General features: G+C 59.7%; 2 protein-coding genes across 6 annotated transcripts in view; both read left to right on the plus strand.

The window, feature by feature from the left end:
* TRIM9 (tripartite motif containing 9) overlaps positions 1-10619 on the plus strand; it is a 68524-nt gene extending 57905 nt beyond the window's left edge. For 2 of the 5 annotated variants that reach the window (XM_054828035.1, XM_054828036.1), the window contains exons 8-13: positions 833-1021; positions 3483-3524; positions 4208-4231; positions 5283-5586; positions 6358-6520; positions 8899-10619. In XM_054828035.1, coding sequence (XP_054684010.1) covers positions 833-1021; positions 3483-3524; positions 4208-4231; positions 5283-5586; positions 6358-6520; positions 8899-8961 — 785 coding nt within the window. In that variant the 3' untranslated portion in view covers positions 8962-10619. The other 3 variants (XM_054828037.1, XM_054828038.1, XM_054828039.1) reach the window with 2 other exon arrangements.
* Positions 10620-12677: 2058 nt separating this feature from the next.
* On the plus strand, positions 12678-26453 carry PYGL (glycogen phosphorylase L). Its single transcript, XM_054828029.1, has 21 exons — positions 12678-12831; positions 13947-14199; positions 15772-15873; positions 17521-17599; positions 17917-18020; positions 19553-19684; positions 20248-20359; positions 20448-20530; positions 21571-21714; positions 21898-21990; positions 22260-22406; positions 23011-23174; positions 23270-23384; positions 23627-23728; positions 23800-23947; positions 24066-24124; positions 24443-24584; positions 24749-24956; positions 25035-25169; positions 25763-25829; positions 26060-26453. Exons 2-21 carry the CDS (start codon positions 13957-13959, stop codon positions 26246-26248), a joined length of 2568 nt encoding a protein of 855 aa, XP_054684004.1. The 5' UTR covers positions 12678-12831; positions 13947-13956; the 3' UTR covers positions 26249-26453.
* Positions 26454-26585: the final 132 nt, after the last annotated feature.

A 26585-nucleotide genomic window follows, 5' to 3' on the forward strand; every position in this document is an offset into this window, starting at 1 on the left:
CCTTTGGTCTGGTTTAACATGGTTTCCAGCTCAATCCGTATTCACAGCCGAGGCAGGAAGGCTGGGGATACCGGAGTTGATCTGATTTGAATGTGTGGAGGATGGTGGATTCTACATTTTCATGTTAATATATCCCTTGACAAGGCTAGGGAAGAAATTGCAGGAGGTGACCGTTTGTCGTAGCTGGGAACGGAAACCGATGACCCAAGAGGTTCCCTCTACTCTGACGTTTTGCTGTGAATCACATGAGTTAACTTCTTACTGTAAGGCTCAGATGTGTTTTGACAGGTACAAAGGGATACCAAGAACACAACATCCCGAACAACCTTTGAGTAAGGTGGGTGCTTGGTGGTACTTAGGGTTCTATAGCTTAGTACAGCCCTGCAAAATGCCTTTCAGCGTTACCAGCCGACGAGCTTTTACGCTAGTGATTGTTGCGCACAAAACGGTATGAGATTTATTAAAGAACGATGGGAAGCGTGAATGGTAACTTGTGAATCTTTTTAGGTGCGTTACTGTGAAGAGATGCAGGACTCACTTTAAAGAAAAGCGTATTGAATTTGTCCTGGTGACATGGGAACATTTTGGAAGATGAAAATATGTTTATTGCCGATACTGTCAGAGGCAAGGCTTTCCTGAAGGGTCTCGCTGGGTTGCGCAGCACCAGACATTTCTGCTCCACGCACCGCACGCACGCTCACTGCAGCGAAGCAGGGTCCGTGCGTGCCGAAGCGTCTGTGCTCTGGTCCGAGATCTGGTCTCGGGCGATGGGAGTGACACCGTCCAGCAGACCCGATTTCTGATCTCTAGTTTGCATTGATCTTACGTTTAGACACGCAGTCAGAAGAACAGACCCTCCCTTTTCCAGTGCCTTTGGAAAGATCGCAGCTTCGTAGAATGAGTCCTTTCTCCTCCACCCTTAATCTACAACCCAGCTTTCCGGGGAGATCCTACTTTGAGCTAAGATCTTCGGCCCACCAGCTGAGCTTGCATTCTTCTTTACAGTCCCTGAATTCAGCCGGTGAGCCGAGTGCCTCTGGCATTTCCTCTTGGTCTGTGCTTCTGGGCATCTCCAAAATATTTGTTTGTTTTGTTCCGTTGTGTTTGTTTTTCCCATGACATGCGGATGGCAGGGGGAACTCACTTCTGTTTGTCAGTGGCCTGCTCCTGCCGAGGAGGGAGTTGCGGTGGTGTAGTTCTCGTGGTGTTTTCATCTGTACGTACCAGCATGGGCAGTTTAGGCGTGGGGTGACGGAGCAGCACGGTAACTCCTTACGTGGGTGCTGTTCTTGGCAGGGCCGGCATGGCTGAACCGTTTTGCACAGCCGGCCGGCGGAGCAGATCCCTCGTCTCTAGTTCGCATTGACCTTGTGTCTAGGGACAGTCAGAAGAACAGACCCTCCCTGGCAGAAACCTGTGGGGACGTCTCTACGGTTTGCTTTCCCTATACAGCCGGAAAACGCAGCCCCTGCCGTTAGATTTGTTCTGTGAAATTTGTTTGCTCGATTAAATCTAGACCCCTCTTAAGAAAGAAGCGAGTCTAGATGCAAGCAAGGTCTACTAAGGCCAGCTCACAGACCCCTCGCAGTCTGGCTTAAGCCCCCGAAGATGTGGGCTCTCGGCCGCTCAGCTTTGAGCACTGGGCTCGGCTTTTGCAAAACCAGACATGATGGTATGGAAGTCTTGTTTTCCGCAGAGCAGGGGAAACCACTCCCGTGATCCCTCGCTCGTCCCGCAGCACCCACGGCCGCTTTGCTTGCCTCCTTGCGCCCGGTCCTCGCGGGCAGTGGCGGGATGTAGGCAGTACAGGCAGAACGAGTGACGGTGTCGGGCAGCCAGCGAAGGAGCCGCAGGCACAGTGCATCTCTCTGAGCTGTTTTCTAACCAGTCTTTGCACATCTTCCGTTGCTAAAGATCCTGGGCCCTGATTCTTCCACCACTCTGGATTTACACCACTCCATGGGCTCCAATGGAGTAATTCATAGCTTCCTCTGGTGTAAGCCCAGGAAGAATGGGGGCCCCCGATTGTTTGATTTCCATCCCATAACCCGGAATGAGGAATGCTGCAGCATGACCCTTGCCAGAATAACCGGGGGCCCTGCAACTTTCTTTTTCTTTGTGCTTTTTATGTTTTTTTTTCTCATCGTACTGCTGTGCGCTAATGGCTTGAACTCTGTTTTGTTACGGACGTTTCTTACTTTGTGTCCAGTGTACCGAGATCCGCTGCGATGGCCACGAGCAATACTTGTGTGTGCGGTACGGACCTCTGCAGCCACGGTCTGGGGTGGTGGGGCAGGGCGAAACGGGGTCCTGAACGTGCCCGTGTGTCCGCGCTCAGGTGGACTTGTATGGCAGCGATGCGCAGAGACCTTGAAAACCACTTTTTGAATAGGGGCACGGGGCGCGATTCATTAAAACAGCCTCGGGAGGTGCTGCTCGGCACTCGCCAGCAGCGTGGCACGGAGCGCAACTGCGGCCGGATGCTTTCCCACCAACACGCACGTCAGCAGGGAGAAAAGCCTGCTTCCCGGCCCGAGGAGAGGTGACAACTGGTCACAGAGCTAGACAGGGGCCTCCTTAAAATACAGCACCCTTCATCAGTGCCCTCCCATGCAGTGCCAACCTGGGGCTTCATCGTGCCCTCTCCTCCTGGCTCAGGACCAGCTCCTGGCGAGGACAGGCTCCTGGCTCAGAACCAGCTCCTGGCTCAGGACCAGCTCCTGGTTCCGTCCCCGGCTGCCGCCCGGCTCCCAAAGGTGTTTTTTGCAGCCGGGGCTCAGGCACAGCCCAGTCTCAGGAAGGTGAGGGGCACCCCGATGCATCCCGCCCGTGTAGCTGCAGTCGAAGCTACAGCCCGGTGCCGTTTGGGTGCTGCGGGGGTCTGAGGCCAGGCATCTGCCCCCAGGGACCCCCACCCCCAGGGATCCCCGCCCCCAGGGACCCCCACCCTGGCTCCATTCCTGCCCAGACCGCAGGCACGGCAGGGGATGCAGCCCGGGAGAGCTCGGCGTCCCTGTTCACTGGACACAGCAGTGGCTGCTCTTCTTTTCTCAGTCCCTGTCCCCCAAGGAGTGTTTTTAAGTGATTCACCTGAGGGTCGATCTAGAGACTACTTACCAAAGGGCCAAGATATTCTGCCAAGGCTAAAATTTCCTGCCCCTTTTCTGGAGGAAAGTCCAATGATTTGGCATCCTGAGCAGGTAGCGATCAGACTTGATGTTCTCAAGGACCGTGATGGGATCTGGCAGTCAAAGAGCAGATACCCCACACTTCCCAGACGTGAGACTCACCAAAACGGCCAGCAGTCCGCACTCAAACTCACGGGTGGTATTTGCGACCCCTCTCCATGCTCTTTGGCTTTTAATGAATCAGGCCTCCCGTGGCTGGCTGGATGCTTAGTTAATGGTTAAATGCTCATGAGTGTTTTTCAGGTGGTTGTTGTTTCATAGCTGTGATGTGTGAAATGTAGTATCTCTTTATAGGATGCAATTTTGAGACACAAGGAACGCCTTACTCTCAATTAGGCAAGTATATTTATTACAATTAACCAGCACCTACTCCATGTCACTCGTCCTTTTTTCTTTTTTTTTCTTTTTTTTTTTTTTTAAATCTTTAACTTTTCTTTGGCGAGTGAGCGGCATTTCTTGGGCATACCCTGCTCACAGAGCAATCTTGGATGTCATGGCAGTAGGCAAATTTGGAGGAGGAATGGCGATTGCCATATGATATAAAGGTATTTTAAGTGTTCCTCCGTATGGTTTTAAAGAGAAGCCTGAAGTCAGTGCTCTGGAAGTGGCCCTGTAATTAAGAACTGACCCTCCCGCTCAAAGCCATATGTATTCCAGTTCATTGAGGGTGCTGGAGCACGGGCCAAATGCCGAGGAGGTGATTAGCCCCTCTGCAGCTAATTGGAGCGAGCGTTCGTTGGAGCTGCCTGCCTGCCCCATGCAGATTGCCTCCTCCCGGGGCAGCGGCGCTCAGCACCCTGCAAGGTCAGGCCCCTTGGTCCTCCCCCGGGGAAGGAGCCCCGTGCCCACCCCGGCGGGATTCCCTCCCCGGGCAGCTCGCGCACCAGGCCGGCCAGCCTGCAAGGTCCATGCGGTCACTGGAGAAGCAAGCAAGCAGAAATTGTTTCTCGTTCCTTTCTTTACCCCGACTTCACGTGCTGTTTTCTCTTCTGCATGCCTTTCCTTGGGAATGACCACAGTTGACATTAAAAAAATGGTGGCAGGTACGGAATCACCCCCGTCGAGTTGCGAAACTGGGGCGCCCGCGTGCATGTGAGCTGTCTTGTGAAACGATCCAATAAATCGATGAATAAATCTCACCAGAGTGTTTTATTTTTCAAGCCGTATTTACCCTTGCAGGCGTGAGAGTGTTTTGTGGATGTGTCAGTTCACGTTTCGGTGACCGCTGGAGAAAACCACCTGGGGAACTGGGCCGGTGGCTTGTGAAACCCTGTGCCTCTGTCTTGTCGGGGACGTGACACTGTATCTGTCAGATTTGCAGTAACCGAGTCCTGTGCGTTTAAACCAGCAGCCGTACCGAGCCGTGGAGGTTTCCAGGCATTTTCCAGCCTTCCCACGAGCTAGCTCTTGTCTTACGTGTGGCCGGTTGCTCCTCAGGGAGGTTTCTTGGTGTGACGTAGCGTCTCTGTCAATGTAGACCTTTGTATGTGCTTTTGGTTCCCAGGACTGCCAGCCCTCGAATACACACACACGGTTTATCTGCTGATCCTCGGTCCCCTCCCCGCGCTGGGCCCGACCCTGCAGACCATTGCTTGCATGAGTAACCCTTAGTCCTAAGAGCGAGTTGTGTTAGCTAGAGCCTGGAGGCCTGGCCGGGATCGCACGTCTCCTTCTGCTAGGGCCAAATTTTAGGAGACCATGAGGATCCCGCAGGCTCGTGAGCCGAGACAGACAGACAGTGGGATGGGACGGAGACAGACAGGCACTGGGGAGCAGCGAGAGCAAAACTCGGGTGGATATCTGAGTCCCGGCCATAAAACCTCAGCCACGCTGGCAGGCCGCAGTTGCACAAGCTCAGAGCATCCCTCCGTGATGGAAGGTGCCCTCCGTGAGCCAGCAGCCTCCTCCGCTGCGCAGCTCCCTGCCTGCTTCTCGCTGCCGCGGCGGTGGCCAGCAGCCCGAGCCCGCGCCGTGCCTTCGCGCTACGTGTCGGCCCTGCACGCTGCATGTGCTGTTCCGTGTCCGCTCCACGTGGCTCGGTCGCTGACGGCCATGCTCCCGCCAGACTAACCTGATGTTGTTTGTGTATTCCAGTTGCTTGGTTTTCTTTCGATCCTGGCTCTGCCCACGCTGACATCATCTTTTCTAATGACAACCTGACTGTCACCTGCAACAGCTATGATGACAGGGTTGTGCTGGGGAAAACGGGCTTTTCCAAAGGGCTCCATTACTGGGAGCTGTCAATCGATCGTTACGATAACCACCCTGACCCGGCCTTTGGCGTGGCACGCATTGATGTCCTGAAGGATGCCATGCTGGGCAAGGACGACAAGGCCTGGGCCATGTACGTGGACAATAACCGGAGCTGGTTCATGCACAACAATTCGCACACCAACAGGTAGGCCGTCTGCAACGGGCGCTTCCTCCCAGACACCACAGCCCGAGCTCAGCCCGCGTCAGAGCCCGTGGCTTTTCCAGTGGCACCTACAGGCGCCCACGGGAAGGGTGACATCGCTCCTAATCGCCTCCGTTAGAGGATGTGCCCTCACCCGAAGCAGAGGAACGGTCCCTGCCTCCCTGGTTCTGCCTTGCTCCAATATTCCTTCCCTGCCGGCTGCGACTCTTTCCGTGCTGACTCTTGCCCCGAGCACAGCACCGCTCCTGTGTGGCACCCCCTTCCCGTTAACACCCAAAGCCTTGCAGCTCGTGCAACGAGAAAATGGTGTTTGTCTTTATCCCTGTGCCGCAGCTATCGCTTGCTTTCCCCGTGGGACAGAGGGCTGAGGGCTTTGAAGCTTGCGGTAGCTTGGGGATGGTCCGGTGTCACCTTCCTGCAGCCTCATGGGCCGTTCCCTGGTGGGTCGGCAGGTTTTGAAGCGGTCCCTGCAGCTTCGGTGCCCAGCTCCACTTGCTTTCCCCCGTGGTTGCGTTGCTGTGGCTGCTCTGGTAGATGGCTTTGCCCTCGGGGACATCACAGCAAGCGGAGAACACCTCTGCGAGAGCCTTGAGGAGGAGGTGCCCAGGGCCCTGTGAGCGTGGCTGGGCTGGGTACAGGTCATGGCCTGGCTCCCGGGTGAGCTGTGAAGTTGAGGTCCATGGGTTGAACCCTGAGCCAGGAGTACAAGGGACGTGAAGCCACAGAGACGCTCTGATCTTCTCGCCCCCACAGAACCGAGGGTGGGATAACGAAAGGCGCCACGGTGGGAGTGCTGCTGGATTTGACCAGGAGGACCTTGACGTTCTCCATCAACGAGGACCAGCAAGGGCCTGTCGCCTTCGAGAACCTGGAGGGCCTCTTCTTCCCCGCGGTCAGCCTCAACAGGAACGTGCAGGTACGTGCTTTGACCATGCTCCACAGCAGCGTACCCTGCGGCTGAGCTTGCTGGTGGGCTCTAATGCTGCTGTCGCTGCGGTGTGTGTTGATGCTCGGCACCACGGGGACTTTGTGGAGCGGGGAGGGCTCTTGTGCACCAGGGGCGGCTTGGAAAGAGGTAAACTTATACCCTACACCAGCTGTGAGTCTCTAAAATCAGGACAGGCCTTCCTGCAGCCAGAGCTGCTGCGTCTGGCTCCTCGCTCCAGGTTTCTCCATCAGGGCTGAGGAAGCACCAGGGTTCTCCATTCCTCCTTGGCTGATGGGGTTTGACAGCTCTGCTTCGTAGTACTACCCCACAAGAGCCCCACCAGCTCTTACAGCTCTCCCAGGACACGGACAGGAGCATTACCAGGGAGGAGGGCACCTTTTAGAGCCTATTTGCCTCTGGGGAGTTTCAAACCCCTCTTCTCTTCGTCTCTCCCAAGCTCTCAGCTCTCCTGAACATCACCAAGCGGTGGCTCCCTGGGCCTGTCTGGTATTTTCATCTTTCATTTTTTCTTCTCACTACTCTCATCCCTGCTATCCTCTCCCCCAACAAGCCCCCCCACCCCATGTTCACCGAACCTGGCTTTGGCACATCCACTCCACCACCGCTTGCACCTCCGGGACCGCCCAAGTGCCCAGGCACATCCTAGGACACGTGAGACGTAACGGATGACTTCAGGTTGTCAAGCATTTTGGCATGTTCTTCTGCAGTGGATGTCAAAGGCATCACCTCTGTGCAAGGGCAGAGGCACCAAGTGCCCTCTGTAAATTAGGGATCCGTGGATTAGGGCACGCTCTGTTTCGTGTGGCGTGTCTTGCGCTGTCACCAAGGCAGTGACAGTTTTCCAGCAGCACCGGGGCAGAGGTTGGTCGGTACCGTCCCAAACCCTGGGAGCATCCCTACCGGAGTATCCCACCCCAAGGGCCTTGCGGGCAGGGGAGTCTGCCCGGCTTGGAGCAGGGCTGGCAAACGTGCGACGTGCCGGGGCCGTCCTGGTGTTTAATTAGGAGACTTTAAAGCAGCCCGTCTTGTCTGCGCTGGTTTTAGAGGTTACTGTATTAATTTAGTGTGGTAAAACCGTCCTGCTCTGTGATGGGTTTGATTCCTACACAGCCCTAAGAGAGAAGCGTGTGTCTGGAGCCCCTTCTGCTTCCTGACAGTTCTCTGGGCAAGGCAGAGCTTAAATCCCCTGACAACAGAGAAGTCCCATGGGATGCTGATAAAAGGCTGCTAATAAACCCAAGCCATTCGTTATCCTTCTTCAAAGGTGTATGAGTAATTAAAAATGACTCTAATTAGGAGGGAAATAATTGTATTTTAGACAAAGTTTTCCATAAATCTGTATCTGAAGGGGAAAATGCTGCTCTTCCAATAAAAGCAGGAATTGTGCTCTCCTCCCAAATTAAAGTATTTGTGGAAGGAACTGAATTACCCGTGTGCAGCTCCTGGGTGCCTGCGTGGGTATGTGCAGGACCCGGCCCCTTGCCCGCTCAGTCGGTACGAGCAGACCTGCCCGTATCCCTTCCCGTGGACCGGGGTTTTCCTGGACGCAGTGAGCAGCAGGTCTCTGGTATTTCTTCCACTTTCCCTTTGTCCCTGGGTTGCATTCTCTGCCACATCACTCCCCATCCTTGGATGATGCTGGGCCGAGTGCCTAGCTCCCATTTTCATAGGATCATGGAATGGTTTGGGTTGGAACGGACCGATAAAGGTTGCACTTGAGCATCTCCCCACGCCATAGCATGGCTCTGCCCCAGCACCCTGCTGCTGCTCAGCTTCCCCGCCACGAAGGTCCTTCCTCCCACTGGCAATTGGCCACGTCCCCTCCGCTGTACGGCCTGCGCTCTGCTCAGGAGCTTCTCGGAGGTCTCCTTCTGTACCGAGCACCTTCGCTGTCCTTCAGGCCCCTCCATACCCTTTTGTCCATCCCATCTGCAGAAGGACCCAGCTGCTGCCGTGTCCCACCTCTTTCCAGCAGCTGGCTGTTGGACTTGTTCGCAGCCAGCTGGGAATATTTGGGGCTTGGTACCACTGGTGCCAGCGGTCTCCCTTCACGCTGGAGCTGAGTAGGGGATCCTACAGCGCAAACAAGTCATGCAGCAGCAAGATGGAGCCACCGCCATGGTCCTGGTGATGGCCTCTCCCACTCCCCTGTACCCCACTGCAGCAGGGAGGGTGCACAGTGGGGCGGGAGGAGCAGTGGGCTCCCCACGACATCTCCGGCCACATCCTGCCTCTCCCAGGGCGCTGCTCCTGCCCTTCCTGGGGATGGTGTGCCGGCTGCCATGCCGTGGGCTGTCCCACTGGGCACGGAGGGACACGACTGAGCCCCGTGTCTCTCGTTGCAGGTGACGCTGCACACCGGCCTGCCGGTCCCCGAATTCTACGCTTCGCGCTCGGCCATGCCCTGAGGATGCTCCCAGAGCCGGCTGCCTCTTCTCGGGACGAGAGGATCCAGCCCGTTCCCTCCTGCGGGACAAGGCCGGCCACCGAGCCGCCGGGTCCCTGCTCGGCCACCGGCCGGAGACGGGGAGGCAAAGCGGGAAGGAAGAACCTGGCTTTTGGCCGTCTCTGATCTCCACCCTCCCGCGCTGTCCTGTGTGTGTGCGCTTTGCTGTTTAGCTCTTTTTGGCTGATGACGTACCTAGGTAGCCTGAGATGTTCCTCTGTGTCCGCTTTTAGGTTTGGTTTTATTGATTTGAGTTGGGGTTTGGGGTGGGGGGACAGTTTCGTCTCATTTGGCAGAGAGCTTTCCCCTCCCGTGGGGCTGGCCGGAGGGACCGAGGAGGGACCCCCGCCACGGGAAAGCTTTCACCCACGCCCGCCCCGTTACTTTGCAGGATATTTCTTTGCCCCGTTGCCTTTCTCGCAGAGCGCCCTCAGTCACGTGTAGAGGTGGGTCCTGGATTACCAGTCAGTCTCCATGTCCTTACCAAAACGCCCAGCCCTGTCCCTTGTCCCCCCAAGGCATTTCTGTGGGGTGCATTGGTTGGGGGGGGGGCTACCCTGTCCCCGGGTGCTCTGGGTGCCATCCGGCCCTCAGTCCGGCGTCGAGCACCCACACAGTGCTCGCCCCCCGGCTCCCCGCAGCCCGGTGCCGGCACGCGTGCCACAGCCATATGCCGGAGAGCCCTCGCCCGGCTCTTTGGAGATTAGTGTTTATTTTTTTATAGTTGCCGTATAAAGCCTAGCCTTAAATACTACCTGATAGTGTCCTTCCGTTCACAGGAGAATTCATTCATTCTGCAGCGAGGGTCTGATGGGGAGCCCAGGGATGGGGACGGGGACAGGGATGAGGATGGGGATGGGGAGGAAGGAGAGCTGGCCACAGCCCTGCCACGCACTCAGGAATATGCGCCTGCTGCCCTGCCTGCGCCTGCTGCCGGCAGCAGTTCCCTTCACCCCGACTTTCTGGTAATTCAGAGGCAGGAGAGGAGTGGGAGCCGTGCCCGGTGCCAGCCCCCATCCCCGTGCCGAGGGCGCCTGCATGCGCATGTCCCCACGCTTTGCTTTTCGGTCCCTCGCCGTCTCCCCAGCACGGCTGGTGGGGCTGGGGGAGGCGGCGGTGTCGCTGCCGGGTGGGTGCCAGCGTGCCCAGCCTGGCCAGAGACCTGCAGCTCATCCAGCCGGGGGCGGGTGGGATGCTACGGGAGTACCGGTCCAGCAGAAAGACAAATGTAAATAGACCATTCCCTTCCGGCGTGCCCTCCTCCAGGACAGTCCCATTCGTTCCCTTGTTGCTCTAGTATTAAGTTTACCTAATTTATTGGATGGGTGCTATCTTGTTGACTTACACCGAGGAGTTTCTCTCAGCTGCAGGAGAGCCGTGTTGCGGGACAACGTTGAGCAGCTCTTTGGTGAATTCCTGACGAGCCCCCGTGGCTGGCTCACCCGGGGCTCCTCTCTCAGCCGTTACCCCCTGTTCTTTAGGATGTTCATGGTGCTTATTAGAGTCCCAGTGATTGTAAGACGTCATCCCCCTGTACCGCGATGATAGCTGCATACAGCCACTGTACTGAAGAGAAGTGTCATGTTTGCTGTTCTAATAAAGGACTTTTATGAGAGAAGGGTAGAGCTTCCCAGAGCATCTCTGCACCGCCGCAGCCCCCGGCTTGAGTTCCCATCTTGTCCCCCCCTGGTGCGGGTCACCGCAATGCACCCCGTGTCCCCGCACCATCCCCGTCGGGGGACGGCCGCAGAGAACGGACAGAACTCGGTTCGCAGGAGGGAGGGGGGGCAAGGGAGCCAGCTGAAACCCAGTGCTGCAGCAGCACCACGAGGTGACCGAGGGGTGGGGGAGTTTGTGCCGCCGTGTCCCCTTCCCTGGCATGGCAGCACCGCAGCACCCTCTCCCCATGGCGATGCCGCAGCCAGGGAGGCAGCAGCACCCGCGGGGCGGCAGGGACGGGAACATTTATTTTCCACCCCACGATCAGGAGATGCCCCCGGAGGGAGACGGGTCATTGCAAACCCCGTGTTACGCCTGCGGTGCTCTTGGGGAGCTAACCCAGACACTGCCATGAACCCCAAATCCAGCAGCCCCACGTCCCGCCCAGCCTTTTCCCGACCCTTGCCCTTCTCTGGCACGCTCACACCTCCCTGCTTCATGTGCACGAGGAGCGGTGGCGATTCCCGACTCCCAGCAACGGTGCTGAGCTGGGACAGTGGGAGAGGGGAGGGGGCAGCCCCCAGCCCCACTGCACACACGGGGCCCACCTGGGGTTCCCCGTTCCGCCTGCAGCCATCAGCAGGGCAATTCGGGGGGCCAAGGGATGGTCCCGGGTGCTGAGGAGCCGGGATGTAAGGAAGGAGGGATGGCATCTGGCGGGAGGGAGGAATTACCTGGGCTGGATACAGAGCAGCATCTCCCTGGGGGGACAAGCCGCTGCATCCAGCCCGGCGCAGCCACCCCAACACCAGCCCCTGCCTGGCCCATCCAGGATGAGAGATGGTGGCAGGGACCAGGTGGGAAAGGGAGATAAAACGATGGAAATCACAAGATGTCAAGAAGTGAAAGAGCCCGGCATCGTTGCGATGCAGTGCTGGCAACGTTAAAATCCCTTGAGGCAGCTTTCCTCCAGAAATGGGGGCAAACGCTAAGGGATGAGCGGTGTTGGGGCCGTTTCTGAAGGAAAGGCAAGGACGGTTCTCCCAGGGGCCTGAGAAGGGCTCGCTCTTGGGATATTAGCGCTTGTTCTACGTTTTCTCAGAGTGCTTCAGGAGAAGTTTTCAATGTGAGACCTCTGAGCTCATCGTGGGCTCAAGTCCAGGGCTAAAGAAAAACCGCTAATGCATTGCATTAAGTGCATTTATGTCTCACAACTGTGCTCGTCCCTTCCAGAGAGGGACCGTGCCCAGGACACGGGAGATACGGGAAATTGCATCCTCCCTGCAGCACGTAAAACCCAGCCTGTAAGTCACGTACAGCGGGAGGGAATGACCCAGGGCCAGAGGACACCCCCTGTCTGGGGACGGGCCCCCGAGGCGAGGGCAGAGCCGCTTCCCAGCTGCATCCCTGCTCCGACTTCCAAGAGAGCAGCGCCGGAGGCCTTCTCAGGCTGCACAAACCCACCCGGGGCTCTGCCCCACGCTTGGCAGCTCCCGGAGCACTTTGCATGGCATCGTTTGCATGGCTGCGACTTCCGCCTGCGTTGGAGGGCAGGTCCTGGACATGAAATAGCTGCTCAAGGCACCGAGCTCCTGTCTGCTCTCTCTGGCATCTACTGGCAAGGAAACCATGCCCAGGCTTCCACCCGGACAATAATCCTTCAATTTGCCCTGCAAAAAATCGGGATAATCGGTCACATTTCTTCTTTTCCATGTTGCACATGTGCGGTTTGGGTTGGTTCAGGAATCAGCCCCTTCTCCAAAGGCTTTGGGGAGCCACGGCAGCCCTTTGCCAGGACCCGGCTCAGCGTGGAGCCTCGTGGTCCCAGCCAGGGTGACCGTTGGGGTGGCCGGGTTAACCCCAGGAGCCCGCAGGCCAGCGCTCGGGTTGCCTCGCTCTTCGGCTGCGCGTGGTTTAGCTTTGCAGAACTGGGCAGGGAAAACGCGCAAGGCTGAAAAAGCCTGCGCAGGCATGGCTGGAGGAAGAGGAAGAGGTGTTGCGTTGTATGCTCCGATCGGCTATTCTTGCCCTTCGGAGGAGCCGGAGGCAGGGCGGGCAGGACTCTGCAGGCAGCCCCGGAGCCCTGCCCTGGGCGAGCACTGTGAAGTGCTGGGAACCCATCGGGAGAGATCCCACGCCATTTCCAGGGGGATTGCGGAGCGGGCAGAGAAAAGTGAGGAGGCCAGGGGAGAGGGAGCAGGGGAGATGGCTGCAAGGGAGGGGGTGCAGGGTGCAGGGGCGGGGGTGCAGGGGAAGGGGGTGCAGGATAAAGGGGTGCAGGGGAGGGGGTGCAGGGGAGGGGGTGCAGGGGAGGGGGTGCAGGATAAAGGGGTGCAGGGGAAGGGGTGCAGGGGAAGGGGTGCAGGGGAAGGGGGTGCAGGATAAAGGGGTGCAGGGGAAGGGGTGCAGGGGAAGGGGTGCAGGATAAAGGGGTGCAGGGGAGGGGGTGCAGGGGAGGGGGTGCAGGATAAAGGGGTGCAGGATAAAGGGGTGCAGGGGAAGGGGGTGCAGGATAAAGGGGTGCAGGGGAAGGGGTGCAGGATAAAGGGGTGCAGGATAAAGGGGTGCAGGATAAAGGGGTGCGGGGGAAGGGGGGTGCAGGGCAGCAGTCGGGCAGGGGTGGAATCGTGACACTTTCCGTCTCGGCCATGAGGGCGGCATTTCCGTACGAGCCCCGAGAGCACCCGCCTCCCCCCCCGCCCCGGCACCGCAGCCAACGCGCCGCGGGCGGGCGGGGCTCTGCGTGGGGCGGCGGGGCCTTGCGTGGGGCGGCGGGGCTCTGCGTGGGGCGGTGCTGCGCTCCCGTCGCACCCGGATAAGCGCGGGGGGAGGCGGCAGCGCCCGGGCCTGTGCCGCTCCGCCCGGGGGGGGCTCCGTGCTCTCCTCCCCTTTGCACGTTCCCGGGGCACGCACGCACGCACACACACGCACGCACACCCCACACACACCCCCACACACACCCCCTCCCCCCCCATTTGCACACCCCTCTGTGTATCCCGGGGGTACCCCCCCTTTGCACGCCCATCCGTGCAACCCCCGAGGCGGCGGTCCGCGGGGCTCCCCCTTTGCGCGCTCCCGGGTGGCGGGGTACCGCTCCCTCCCCACGAGTGGGCGGCCCGTGGCGGCGGCCCGGCCCGTCCCCACCCCACGAGTGGGCGGCCCGTGGCGGCGGCCCGTCCCCGTCCCCTCCCCGGGGCGCTGGCAGCCCGGCCCAGCCGGCGAGTTCGGCCCCGGGACGGAGACGGAACCCGGTGCCCAGCCCCGCCGGTGTCCCCCGTGTCCCCGCAGTCACGCCGGGATGTCGCGGCCGCTGTCGGACCAGGAGCGGCGAAAGCAGATCAGCATCCGCGGGATCGTGGGAGCCGAGAACGTGGCCGAGCTGAAGCGGGGCTTCAACCGGCACCTCCACTTCACCCTGGTCAAGGACCGAAATGTGGCCACCCCCCGCGACTACTACTTCGCCCTGGCCCACACCGTGCGGGACCACCTGGTCGGGCGCTGGATCCGCACCCAGCAGTACTACTATGAGAAGGACCCCAAGGTGGGAGCGAGGGGATGCTGGGGGGGGGGGACGGGGGACCCCTCCTTGTAGGGCAGGGGGTGGCGGGAGTCCCCCCCACCCCCGGCTTTCTCAAGGTGGGTCCTGCGTTATGGCTGGGGTGGGAAGTTGTACGGCCGTCGTAACCCCTTGGCTGCAAACTCCCCCTCTGTGAGCACGCTGTGGGGAAATAGAGAACGGGGGGCTTGGGTTTGCTTGGGTTTAGGGATATTCCCCTTAATTTTGCCGAGCGTAGGGACTGGACTTTAACAAGCGAGGCCACTGTCCTTTGCTTTGTAAAACAAACAGAGCGCAGCTTGGCCGGGAGCTGGGTGCAGGGCATGGGAACAGCGTTTGTTGTCCCGCAGCGCTGGCGTGGGTGCGGTCTACCAAAAGCAGCTGCAAAGCCTTCTAGGGTCAATTAGTTGAAAGGCTTAAACGAACCCAAAGCCTGCCACAAGCAGGTCTTGTTTAAAATAGGCACAAGCCTAATCTACGCCAGAGAGATCCCGAGCGTGAAAGATCCGGTTTGTGCAGGAGTTTCTGCGGCTCGTCTGCGTTGGCTGGCACCGAGCGCGGGGCTCTGGCTGCGGGGGGATTAAGCAGTAATCCCCTCCTGACACCTGGACGGTCCTGTCGGTTCCAATTTCCTCCCGGCGAGGGTGGCCCCGCAAACGCCTCGCTGCGCCCGTGCCAGCCTGTGATGGCTCAACCCTCGCCCCGTGTCGTGTAGCGGTCAGAAAAAAAGATGAGGCTCTTCCAGGCCTTGAACCTGGGGACTCTCCTGTATAGCCGAGCCCTGCTGGGTCCCGTCTGCCCAGCATCGCTGCCTCCGGCTCTGCTGGGACCAAACCAGTAAGCCCAAGCGATCCTGCCCAGCAAATCCCATTGCCAACCCCAGCCCGACCCTGCACAGGTGCCGGGGAAACCTGTAAAGTCAGCGACTTCCTCCAGCCTAAATCCTTCCTTAAAACCTGCCGGTGCTGACGCCAGGGAATGGCTTACACAAGCCTCTGCCTTACTGGCCGCATCCTGCACCCCTCATGTTGGTGAGAGGGGAGGCGGGAGCATGCCGTGCTCCTGACACCGAACCCCCTGGTGACAGCAGAGGAAGCCGGCGTCCCCGCAGCTGCCGCACGCGCCTGGCACCGGCGGCTTGCTTGGTTTTCCGGTTGCTTTGCGGCTTGGGGTGACGTTAGGAAACATCTCCTCTTTAAAGTTTAACGTTGTACCGCCACAGCTGTCGGCATGCTCAGGGTGACTATCCTGGAGCTGTCCCTGCTCTCGGACAGGGTGCTGGGGCTTTTCCAAACAAAACCGCCTCAGCGCTACCCTCTTCCCGGCTTGGGAGCTAGCAGCAGCAGGAGAGCGGGGCTGGGGCTGCAGGGCATGGCCACCTCGGGGCCTCCGAGGAGCCCCAGCCCTCAAATTCCTGCTGCAAACCACCCTGCTTGGTTGAGAGTCAGGTTTTCTCCTCTTGCTTTGAGATAACGCCCGGTATCAGCTTCTGGGGCCCTGGGGAGCCTCCTCCGGCCCCGGGGAGGGTGACCGGGGGGTGGTGGTTTTATCTTTCAGAGGATTTACTACCTCTCCCTGGAGTTTTACATGGGGCGGACCCTGCAGAACACCATGATTAACCTGGGGCTTCAAAACGCCTGCGACGAAGCCGTCTACCAGGTGAGCACCCCAGGGGGTCGGTGAGGACCTGGACCGGGAGGGCTCCGTGCTCTGCGGCTCCTGGGGATGTCCGTGTTTTACCGCGCTTCCTGCAAACCGCTCCCTGAGCCGCAGGCGATGCCGTAGTGGATAAAAGCTGCTCCAGGACCTGCTCTCGGAAGGTCTGGGGCCACAGCCGGTGCTTGCAGCCTGATCAGGGCTGCCCAGCGTGGTGGCTGCACGCTCAGGGATGTGGCACGGTGCTGCTGAGCGCCGGCAGGATGGAGGCTCGAGCCCGTGAACTGCAAGGAAACTCATGGCTCTGTGTGTGAGGCCATTAATAGCTATAATCAATGGCAGAGGGGAACAAAACCTTGGCCTAACTCAGCCCCAGCCTGGCTCTGGCACCACGTGGCACTCGGGGTTGGTGAAGGTTTTCAGGTGGCTTCTCTCCCCCTCCCACCCTCTGTTTGCACCCCTCATGGCCAACACCATCGTACGTGGTTGGGGCGGTTGCACAACAGCAGGAGCAGCATTTGCACAAACACGTTCAAAGGAGAGGAACTTATTTTTAGGTTTTTAACTTTTTTTTTATCTGTTGACCTTGCAATGAGGGCAGCAGCCCAGCCTGGGATGCTGCGTGGTGGTAGTCTGGGGAAGCGGAAGGTATGAGGTTATTTAGAAATCATCTTCTTTGCAGCGATGGCAGATAAAGCTCTGAGAGAAATCCTCCTTACTGCGTACGCTGAGCCCCCCAGATGCAAACGCCAAAAGTTTCCAAAATAAAATGTTTGGCATAATATAAATCACTTAAGATATTTCTGTAGGCATTCGGGGCTGCCGATGAAATTCAGAGCTGTGCAGCCTAGTGCCATGAAACGCCGGTGAGGCTGCGGCCGATGCTGGTGCTCCCGGACCTGTCTGTGACCGGCTGCTTTGGGAGAAGGTGCTGCCCGCTGCCCCCACTTGCTGTGACCATAGGACATCAGACCAAGGGGTTTCCGTGGGAAAAGGTGGCTCGGCCCTGGCAAGACGTCGTCTTGTTTCCCGCTGAGCTGCCCAAGGAGCTTTGCATAGGCAAAACCCCTTCCTCCTAAAGCATCCCAGGCTGGAAACTTTAAATTTCCCTGTAAAAGTGGTGTCGCTGCTTCTCTGGGTGTCTCCGTTAAAGGGCGATGCCTGGAGCCAGGGCGATGGGCACCCGGGTGCCTGCCCCAGGGGATGGGGGTGCTGGGGGAGCAGGAACCTGCCCCTGTGGGGCTGCAGCTGTGGGGCTGGAGAGAGGGAACGGGCCCGGGAATGAGCCCCGGGAGACCAGCCTGAAACATCTGGGGCCATGAGAGCAGCGCCCTGGTTATGAGTGGGTGCCCCCCACCCGCAAGAACTTGTCGGGGTGCCTGTGTCCCTTGTAAAGGCTGTTGGAGTGACTTAAACACTGGAGCTGGTCCCTGCTGCACCGTGGAGCAGCAGTGGAGGGGAAGAGCGGCTGCGTTGGGTGCAAATCACAGTGTCCCACCTGCAGGGATGGGTCTCGCAGGATTGGGTGCCTTTCCACCCCTCCTGGAGCCCACCTGCAAGGGGGGACAGCAGCGGCGGGCGCAGGGCAGCCCCTCCACGGGGCTGGGTACTCTGAGAGTCTCCAGCCCATCGCCGCCTTCTCGTCCATAGCTCGGGCTGGACATGGAAGAGCTGGAGGAAATCGAGGAGGATGCCGGGCTCGGCAACGGCGGTCTCGGCAGGCTTGCTGGTGAGTGAGCCCCCCAAGTGGTCTCATCACCTGGGTGGTGGGGCACAGCCCCCGAGCCTTTGCATCCACTGCAGGGGGGTACCTAAACCCGGGGTGTATGTGGGGGGGGGGTATTGCTCCAGCCTTTCCGTGCGCAGGGCGAGAGCAGCTGGGTGCCTGGCGAGCAAGCGGCAGCCGCTGGCCCTGGCTGGTGTGCCTGCGGGGCGGCTGCTTGCTGCCATCGGCTCTCCGTGGGTGAAGGACCTGCTGTCTCCGGGGCCCCTGGCTCCCCAGGGAAGCGCGGCTCACTGCTCTCCCCTCTCCCCTCTCCCTGGCAGCCTGCTTCCTCGACTCCATGGCGACGCTGGGGCTGGCAGCCTACGGCTACGGCATCCGCTATGAGTACGGCATCTTCAACCAGAAGATCCGGGACGGGTGGCAGGTACGGATGGAGGCGCGTGGCACAGCTGAAACCCCGAGTCCAGCCCCCCCTTAGCTCAGGACAAGACCAGGGTGTACAGACACTCTCCCTTAGCTCGGAGACTGCTGGAGCTGGAGTTGGTGCTGCAATATCTAGAACCTGTCAGATGTTTTCTCGAACAAGTTTAACTTCTTAAACCGGTGCAAGCACATAGCATCCCTCCCTGCGGTGGGGAAGCTCGTCTTTCATCCCGGCCGGCTCCAGCACGCGAGGCTGGGGATCAGCCCGGTGTTATGATTCCCAGTCGAGCCCGTTAGTGGCTCGGTGCAGCGGCGTGGAGTGGAGCGGATCCTCCTCGCAGCACGCCCTGCTAATTAGCAGAAAGCTGCGAGTCATCAGCGTGACATCCTTTCCTCCCGAGCTGCATTTGCGCAGACGCCTGCCCGCATAGCGGGGACGGAGCCGTACCTGCAGCGGGAGCAGGGCTCCTGTCTGGGGCTGCTGTAGGAGCGGAGAAGTCAGTGCTTCCACCTCTCCGGCATCCTCGCTTCTCCCGCACGGAGCCACGGTCGCCCCATGCCCTGTGCTTCCTAGCAGCTCCTCGCAGGGGCTAGCGGGATGCTCTCCTTGGGGGGTTTCTGGCTGCTGTGGGCTGCCCTCGCCCATGCCCGCAGCGCGCCCCGCTCGCGGCCAGCACCACCACAAGAGCTGCTCCGTGGCCGTGTGGAGCAGGCGAGGATGCAGAAGTCGTGTCTCTGCTCCTGGCAGGGTTGGGATGGTTGCGTTGAGGTGGTACGGGGATGGTGTGGGGAAGTTCGGGGGAGGCCGGATCCAGCCCCCCAGCCTGGCTGTGCTGCTCGACGCCTGCGTTAGAGCATCAGAGGGTGGGAGAGGCTGTTTCAGAAATGCGATGGAAAATGTGTGTATCTGCAAAACCCCTGATGGGAGACAACCCCAAATACCTGGAGGGACCCTGCGAGCACGTCCCAAAGCTGTATCCGCAGCCGGCAAGTGGAGGCCGTTCCTCCTCGGCACTGTGAAATAGCATTAACCAGCAGCTGTGCCCTAAAGGGGCTTATCTCCCCCGGCCCTCGCGCGACGGCCCTGCGACCCAGAGCTCTGACCTGGCTGTGCCAAAGGCGACGTCTAACCCAGGCTCTGCCCTGTGACAGCCCTGCCAGGGTAGGGAACGAGCCCGCTTCATTAGCCGGCCTGCAGGTTGAGATCAAAACCCCAATTAAGGGGGCTAATAGCATCTCGGCCGCAGCACAGCAATGTTAGTGGTGCGCTAACAGAAGCGTTGCTTTCATCCCCACCTCCTCATCCCCATCCATCACCCCTCTGTCAGGGAGACCCCGGGGGTCAGGGTGGTCTCTGCAGAGCCCTGCGGTGCCAAAATCCGGGTTTAGGGCAGACAGACTCCGAAGCATCACCTTTGCCTTGGGCAAAAAATGCCGGAGTCTTTCCCAGCCATCCTCCCTGTGCCTTGGGCTGCAACCCAGCGAGGTCCCTGGGGTGGGTGGCCCCGTCACCGCTCTCGCTCCCTCTGGCAGGTGGAAGAAGCCGACGACTGGCTCCGGCACGGCAACCCCTGGGAGAAAGCCCGTCCCGAGTACATGCTGCCCGTGCACTTCTACGGCCGGGTGGAACACACTGCTGCCGGCGCCAAGTGGGTTGACACCCAGGTACGGGCTGGGGTGCCAGGAACACCCCTTGCATGGCTTGTCCCGTCACCTGGGGGGGCTCTCGCTGGCCGGCTGCAGCCCGGGCACGGGTCCTGGCAGCATCTCTGCCGGGGAAGGTTGCACTGGTGAGGCTGCTTCGCTGGGGTGGAAAAGGCAGTGGTGGAGCAAATTGGGGAGGAGATGGACATAGAGATGGGGTTTGCTGCTCCCCATCTGCAGCCAACCTCTGAAATCCCCAAAAGCACCTCCAGCAGGTCTGTGTGCAACGCACAGCCCAGCACAGCAGCTTAAATTAAGCTTCTCCTGACCCTCGCAAGCCTCTCTCCACCCCCTGGGCGCTTCTGGCAAACACCAGCCGCTGGGCGAGCCGGGGTGTCCCTGGGGCAGGGGTTTGGGGGTACCAGCACACCCCCACGCATGCAACCCCCTGAAGGTGGATGCAACCCTGAGCTCAGTCCTGCAGGAGGGTCTGGGGGACTGGAGGGCTCGGCGGGGCAGGGGGGGCGTGGGGGGACAGCAGCCAGGGGCGCAGCCCAGCTCCGGCTGCCCTGCCCGTGTCCTAGGTGGTGCTGGCGCTGCCCTACGATACCCCCGTGCCCGGGTACATGAACAACACCGTCAACACCATGCGCCTGTGGTCGGCTCGGGCACCCAACGACTTCAACCTGCGGGACTGTAAGCGGGCGCTGGCGGGGTGCCGTGCGGAAGGGGGTGCTGGGGGGGGGTGTCCCCACACCCACCTTATCCCTTTGCTCCTCCTCAGTCAACGTCGGAGACTACATCCAGGCCGTGCTGGACAGAAACCTGGCGGAGAACATATCCCGTGTCCTTTACCCCAACGACAACGTAAGTCACGATGCGGGGAGGGGGGTGTCCCTGATTTAGGGATGGCTAAAGAGCACACAGATGGAGCGTAAAGCGGAGCAGCCCCTCTTGCCAGGACACTGCAGCGATACTTTTAGTTGTGTTTCAAGCTGCCCGGGGCCGCAGCAGAGACGAGTCCGTTCCCAGGCAAATCCGTGCTCAGCGTGGTAAGGGGAGGGAGTGGGGATGAGCGTGTCCTGCTGCAGAAATCTTCCTTGAGTCTCAAAATAGAACGTGAGGGCAAACTGATGAACGCTGCTGGCATTTCCTTGCTGGTCCCTTGCAGCCCAGGACGATGGTGATGAGGATGAGGTGATGCCTCAAATTGCCCTTTGCATCCTGACCCTTTGCTGCAGGTGCTCTTGCTTGCTGCACGCTGGCTGGCAGGGAGGTGCGATGGGATGTACAGCCCTTCCCCGGCCACAAAACAAGCCGCAGAGCGGGGGAAGAAGGCGAAGGGTGGCTCTCCTTGCTCTGCAGCCTGGTTTGGGCAGGCCCCAATGGGTGGGTTTTTTACTTCCTACCTAATCCTACCCCAGCCTTCCCAGCTGGCGAGGAGAGCTCGGGGCACGACAGCTCCAGTGATGAGGATGCCTCATGCAGACCAGCGGGTTGATGCATTGTGCTGCGTGAACGGGGGTTTTAATTCTTGTCTTAGAAACAGCTCCTAGGTGTTACAGCCCCTACGGCTTCCCTTCCCCTTGCCCCGGTACCTTTCTTTGCGGCCGAAACTGTCAAATCAGGGAGAACAGGTTTCGACGATGCTCGGGGGGGGTGGATTTAAACCTGTTTGTACCAGCACATCTCAAACCCCCGTGCTGAAATCTGGAAAGCAAGAAGATGTTGGGGTTAGAGCTGAGTGCCACAACACCGGCAACAGGGGAAGCTTGTGCCGTGCGGCGGATGTGTGCCGGCATGGATCCCCAGCCGGCAGGGAGCCCCGGGAAGGCTCAGCTCCCCCGGCGCGGGCGTGCCTGGGCAGCACGGTGCAATCCTGCAGCGTTCTGCTCCTCTGCTCGCAGTTCTTTGAGGGGAAGGAGCTGCGGCTGAAGCAGGAGTACTTCGTCGTGGCTGCCACCCTCCAGGACATCATACGCCGCTTCAAAGCGTCCAAATACGGGAGCACGGACAGTGTCCGAACCATGTTTGATTCCTTCCCCGACCAGGTACGAGCCAGGGTTGCTCCGACACATGCCTCGGAGCTTGTTTCGATGCCTCCCAGATGCACGCGCAGGGCTGGAGGGGTTTTGTGGCCCCTCTGCGGGTGCCTGTGCCTGGCTGGCTCGGGCAGCAGGATGGCCACGTGTCCCCCCACGTGTCCCCATGTGCCACCCCTGCCCTCCCCGCAGGTCGCCATCCAGCTGAACGACACACACCCCGCCATGGCCATCCCTGAGCTGATGAGGATTTTTGTGGACATCGAGAAGCTGCCGTGGAACAAGGTAGGGACACTCGACCTGGGCCCTGGGTTCCCTCCGCTTGCATCCACCCTTCCACCCACCCATGGCGGAGGAACCGGGGAACCAGTTTTGTAGCTGCTGGTGGCCTGGGGAGTGATGTGGAGCAGTCGGGTTGGGTTTAACTGGTACGGACTTGGAGGATCTGGCTCGGCCATGCTGCTGGCCACGGTGGGAGTAGCACATGTGGGTGCTGGCACCCACCCAGGGGTGCGTCCACCCTCACCGCTCAGTGCTGGCTCTCCCCCTGGCAGGCCTGGGACATCACCAAGAGGACTTTCGCCTACACCAACCACACGGTGCTCCCCGAAGCCCTGGAGCGCTGGCCGGTGGACCTGGTGGAGAAGCTGCTCCCCAGACATCTGCAGATCATCTACGAGATCAATCAGAGACACCTGGATGTAAGTGCCTTGGGGTGGCACAGGAGCCCCCTCCAGAGAGGGGGACGGGGGTGGCACACGTTATGCTGTCGAGATTAGGGGGATGCACGAACGGATGATGGTGGGTGCGTGGCCAGGTGGTTCTGGCTGCTGTTCTGGGAGGTTGGTGTGTAGGAAAGCCCTTTCCCACCAGCAGATTGCTGTCCTGCAGTCAGTGGCTGTTTTACAGGCTTCACCCGTTGCTCCAGACTTACCTGTTGGCATTTCCTTGCTCCCTAAACACTACGTTCATCCTGGAAAAGGATGAGGTTGGGGTTGCAAGGGAGACAGTGGTTTGGCCTCCTGGTCTGGCAGCGCGATGCTTTTGCCAAAACGGCCCCGCTGGCTAAGCGCGTGCCCACAAGCCCCTCTCTGCGGGGGGGGCGTCCTTCTGTCCTGAGCCCTCCATGCTGGGGAAGGACACCCTTTGGAGGGGGTTTGCACCGTCATTCTGGACTAAAAGCCACCGCTCTGGCTGGTGTCAAACACACTGGGGACATTGCTGTGGCCCCCTCCGCGGGAGCCATCAGGCAGGACATCCCAAAATCCCGGCACCACTCACCACCTCTCCGGCCTCCACCGGCAGCACATCGCGACCCTCTTCCCTGATGACGTGGACCGGCTGCGGAGGATGTCCCTGATAGAGGAAGGAGGCACCAAGAGGATCAACATGGCCCATCTCTGCATCGTCGGCTCCCACGCTGTCAATGGCGTGGCGAAGATCCACTCCGAAATAGTCAAGACTCAAGTGTAAGCGCGGGGAGGGAGGCGGTGGTGGATCACCCTCGGCTTGGATGTGGTGGTGGTGCCTGCAGCCTGAAGCTGTCCCCTCCTCATCCTCGCAGCTTCAAGGACTTTGCGGCGCTGGAGCCAGAGAAGTTTCAGAACAAGACCAACGGCATCACCCCGCGTCGCTGGCTGCTGCTCTGCAACCCGGGGCTGGCGGAGCTCATCGCGGAGGTAACGGCGTGGGGGGAGCACGTGGCCTCCAACCCTTCCCGACCCAAGGGACGCTGCCCCTGGGGATGCCGCTCCAACCTCAGCCATTTACATCTTTTAAACGGTCAAGCTGGCTGCATCTCACCCAAGTCCCCTGCTCCCGCTTTCCAAGCGCCGCTGGCTTTGGGGGGTGGGAGCAGCGTGCCCGAGGAAGGCGGCCACCCCCGTCCCACGGTCAGCGCGTGCTTGTGCTCCTGTTGCAGAAAATAGGGGAGGACTACGTGCGGGACCTGAGCCAGCTGACAAAGCTGCACGAGTTCGTGGACAATGACCTCTTCATCCGGGAGGTTGCCAAAGTGAAGCAGGTGAGGGGTGCGGGGACGCGGGCAGGGGGGAGCACAGGTTCGGGGCTGACACGCTCCCTGCCCTTGCGCAGGAGAACAAGGTGAAGTTCGCGCAGTACCTGGAGAAGGAGTACAAAGTGAAGATCAACCCTTCCTCCATGTTCGATGTGCACGTGAAGAGGATCCACGAGTACAAGCGGCAGTTGATGAACTGCCTGCACGTCATCACCATGTACAACCGTAAGCCACCGCGCACCCCGAGGGGACAGGCTGCCCTGGGGGTGCACGAGCATCCCTGCCCCCCCCCCGGGGCTGCCCCTAAAACCAGGGGGTGACACCGCACTGCTGTCTTCTCCAGGCATCCGGAGGGATCCTGCGAAGCTGTCTGTGCCGAGGACAGTGATCATTGGGGGCAAGGTAAGTCCGGTTGGGAGTTTTAGGCATTTTGGAGGAAGTCCTTGAAAATGCCCTGGGGGATTTGGGTGCAGATGTTCTTGTGGGGTTGCATCTCCGAAGCTCTCTGGGAAGCCCTGAGGCAGCACTTGTTGGCTTCAACCCAAGCAAGGTTCTGGTGCCTGTGGTCATGCAAGCCCCAAAAATCTTGGTGGCACAACACAGTTGGATGAGGGGTGGGAGCAGGGCCGAGCGGGTGCTTCCCTGGGCACATGGGAGCTGGGTGCTCCTCACCTGCCCCTGGCACCAGCCCCCCAGGCTCACCTGTGGCTCTTCTCCTAGGCTGCCCCAGGATATCACATGGCTAAAATGATCATCAAGCTCATTAACGCTGTGGCTCAGGTGGTGAACAATGACCCTGTTGTGGGGAGCAAGCTGAAGGTCATCTTCCTGGAGAACTACAGGGTCTCGCTGGCAGAGAAAGGTAGCCCACATGGGGCACGCTGTGGGGAGGGGATGTCTGCCCTGTGGCTGTCCACCAGCCCATGGCTCCATCACTGCGAGACAGCGGATCTAACGTCAATTGGCACAATGCAAACGCAAAGATGGTCACCGTGAGCCCCTTGCGTCCGTGTGTTTTGTTGGCAGTGATCCCTGCTACCGACCTGTCGGAGCAAATCTCCACGGCTGGCACCGAGGCGTCGGGTACAGGGAACATGAAGTTCATGCTGAACGGGGCTCTGACCATTGGCACCATGGATGGAGCCAATGTGGAAATGGCTGAGGAGGCTGGAGAGGAAAACCTGTTCATCTTTGGCATGAGGGTGGAGGATGTCACGGAGCTGGACAGGGAAGGGTGAGGGCTTGGGATGCTGTGGGAGTGTCACCACAGGTAGCTGGGGCACACCATCTCATATCAACCCTTCCCTGCCAGGTACAATGCCCAGGAGTACTACGACCGGCTCCCCGAGTTGAAGCAAGCCATTGACCAGATCAAGAGCGGCTTCTTCTCCCCAAATGAGCCTGACCTCTTCAAAGACGTGGTCAACATGCTCTTCCACCATGACCGGTGAGGCCTGCGATGCCATCCATCTCCTGGGTTGGGTCTCTCCACCAAACTCCCCATGTCTGTGCAGAGCAGCCCCCTGCACCAACCATCCACTGCTGGCTGATAAGGTCCCATTTTCTGGCCCTGATGTTGTGCACGTGGAAGAGCGATTGATGCTCCACGGGTACAAAAGGCTCTCTACGTATGGCACTTCACGCCTGCCACCTTAAAGCCTGGGGTATGTTAAGGCCAAGATGCATTTGGGTGCGCAGCCCTCACCAGGTGGTAGATGCTTTTAGGTATCTCAAGGGCTTTCCTGGCCGGAGCGCTAAGCAGCCAAGGGCTGTGGGTGTTTGCGTTGGGGAAATGTTTTCCCGGTGAGCTGACGCAGGGTGTGCCCTCCTGGCACACCCGTCCAGCCTGTGCCGCAGCGCTCGTGGGGCTCTGTACCAGCAGGGCTCGGGGAGGATGAACTTGTCTGAAGCTTTCGTGGTGGAGGAAGCCCCAGATCTGGCAGCCCGAGCCCCGTGCGCTGCAGCCACCGGCCGCTGCTGTGCTCCCACAATGTTGTGCATTTCTGCTGTCGCTGACCCCCCCTTTCTTCACCGCTACAGGTTTAAAGTTTTTGCAGACTACGAGGCTTACGTCAAATGCCAGGAGAAGGTCAGCGAGCTGTACCTGGTGAGTGCCAGCCTGGGGACGAGGTGGGGGAGCTGTGATGGGACACAACATCACAACATCCCATCCTGGAGAAGGGGGCTGGTGGGGCTGTGCACGTAGGTGGGTTCCTGGCAGGGAGGCTCCTGGCTGTGCTGCTGCAGGGGCTCTTTGGTTGAAAGCCGGTCTCGGGGCCAACGTGGCACCCATGGGCACAAGCCTCCGGCTGTACTGTCCCACCACTCTGCTTGTAGAACTCCAAGTCATGGACCAAGATGGTCATCAGGAACATCGCGGCAGCCGGCAAGTTCTCCAGCGACCGCACCATCAAGGAGTACGCCCGGGACATCTGGCACGTGGAGCCCTCCGACCTGAAGATCCCCCCACCCAATGAGCCCCGGGACGCGGTGGAGGACAAGACCCCCAACGGCACGGCAGCATAGGGACACGGAGCTGCTGGGGGACGCGAGCACGTGCGCTGTAAAATTCTCTCTGCTGTCTAGTCTTTATGTTGTTGCTGCTGCTGCCTTTCCTACGGACGGGGAAGGGGGGCGGAATTTTTATAACGTAACTGTCGCGCGGAAAGCGAAACCACGTCGCCCCGTTGCTTGCATAGGTGCTAAAAATAAAAGTGCCGTTAGAGCCCAAGGCGCTGTTTGCTGGAGCCTCAAGTTAGGGACTGGGCTCGCTCACACCAACGCTAGCACAAAAGCGCGTGTAAGGGGCGAGCTGCTGGCGCTCGGCCGGGGATGGGGTGGGCAGCACAGCTGGCCACAGCTG

Source organism: Grus americana, chromosome 5, assembly GCF_028858705.1.
Source record: "Grus americana isolate bGruAme1 chromosome 5, bGruAme1.mat, whole genome shotgun sequence".
Classification (NCBI taxonomy): Eukaryota; Metazoa; Chordata; class Aves; order Gruiformes; family Gruidae; genus Grus; species Grus americana.

Coding starts and splice junctions, on each gene's coding strand:
- PYGL (XM_054828029.1), top strand. CDS start 13,957: ATGTCGCGGCCGCTGTCGGACCAGGAGCGGCGAAAGCAGATCAGCATC. Junction 20,531..21,570: donor TCCTTTACCCCAACGACAAC/GTAAGTCACGAT, acceptor CTCTGCTCGCAG/TTCTTTGAGGGGAAGGAGCT. Junction 21,715..21,897: donor TTGATTCCTTCCCCGACCAG/GTACGAGCCAGG, acceptor CCCTCCCCGCAG/GTCGCCATCCAGCTGAACGA.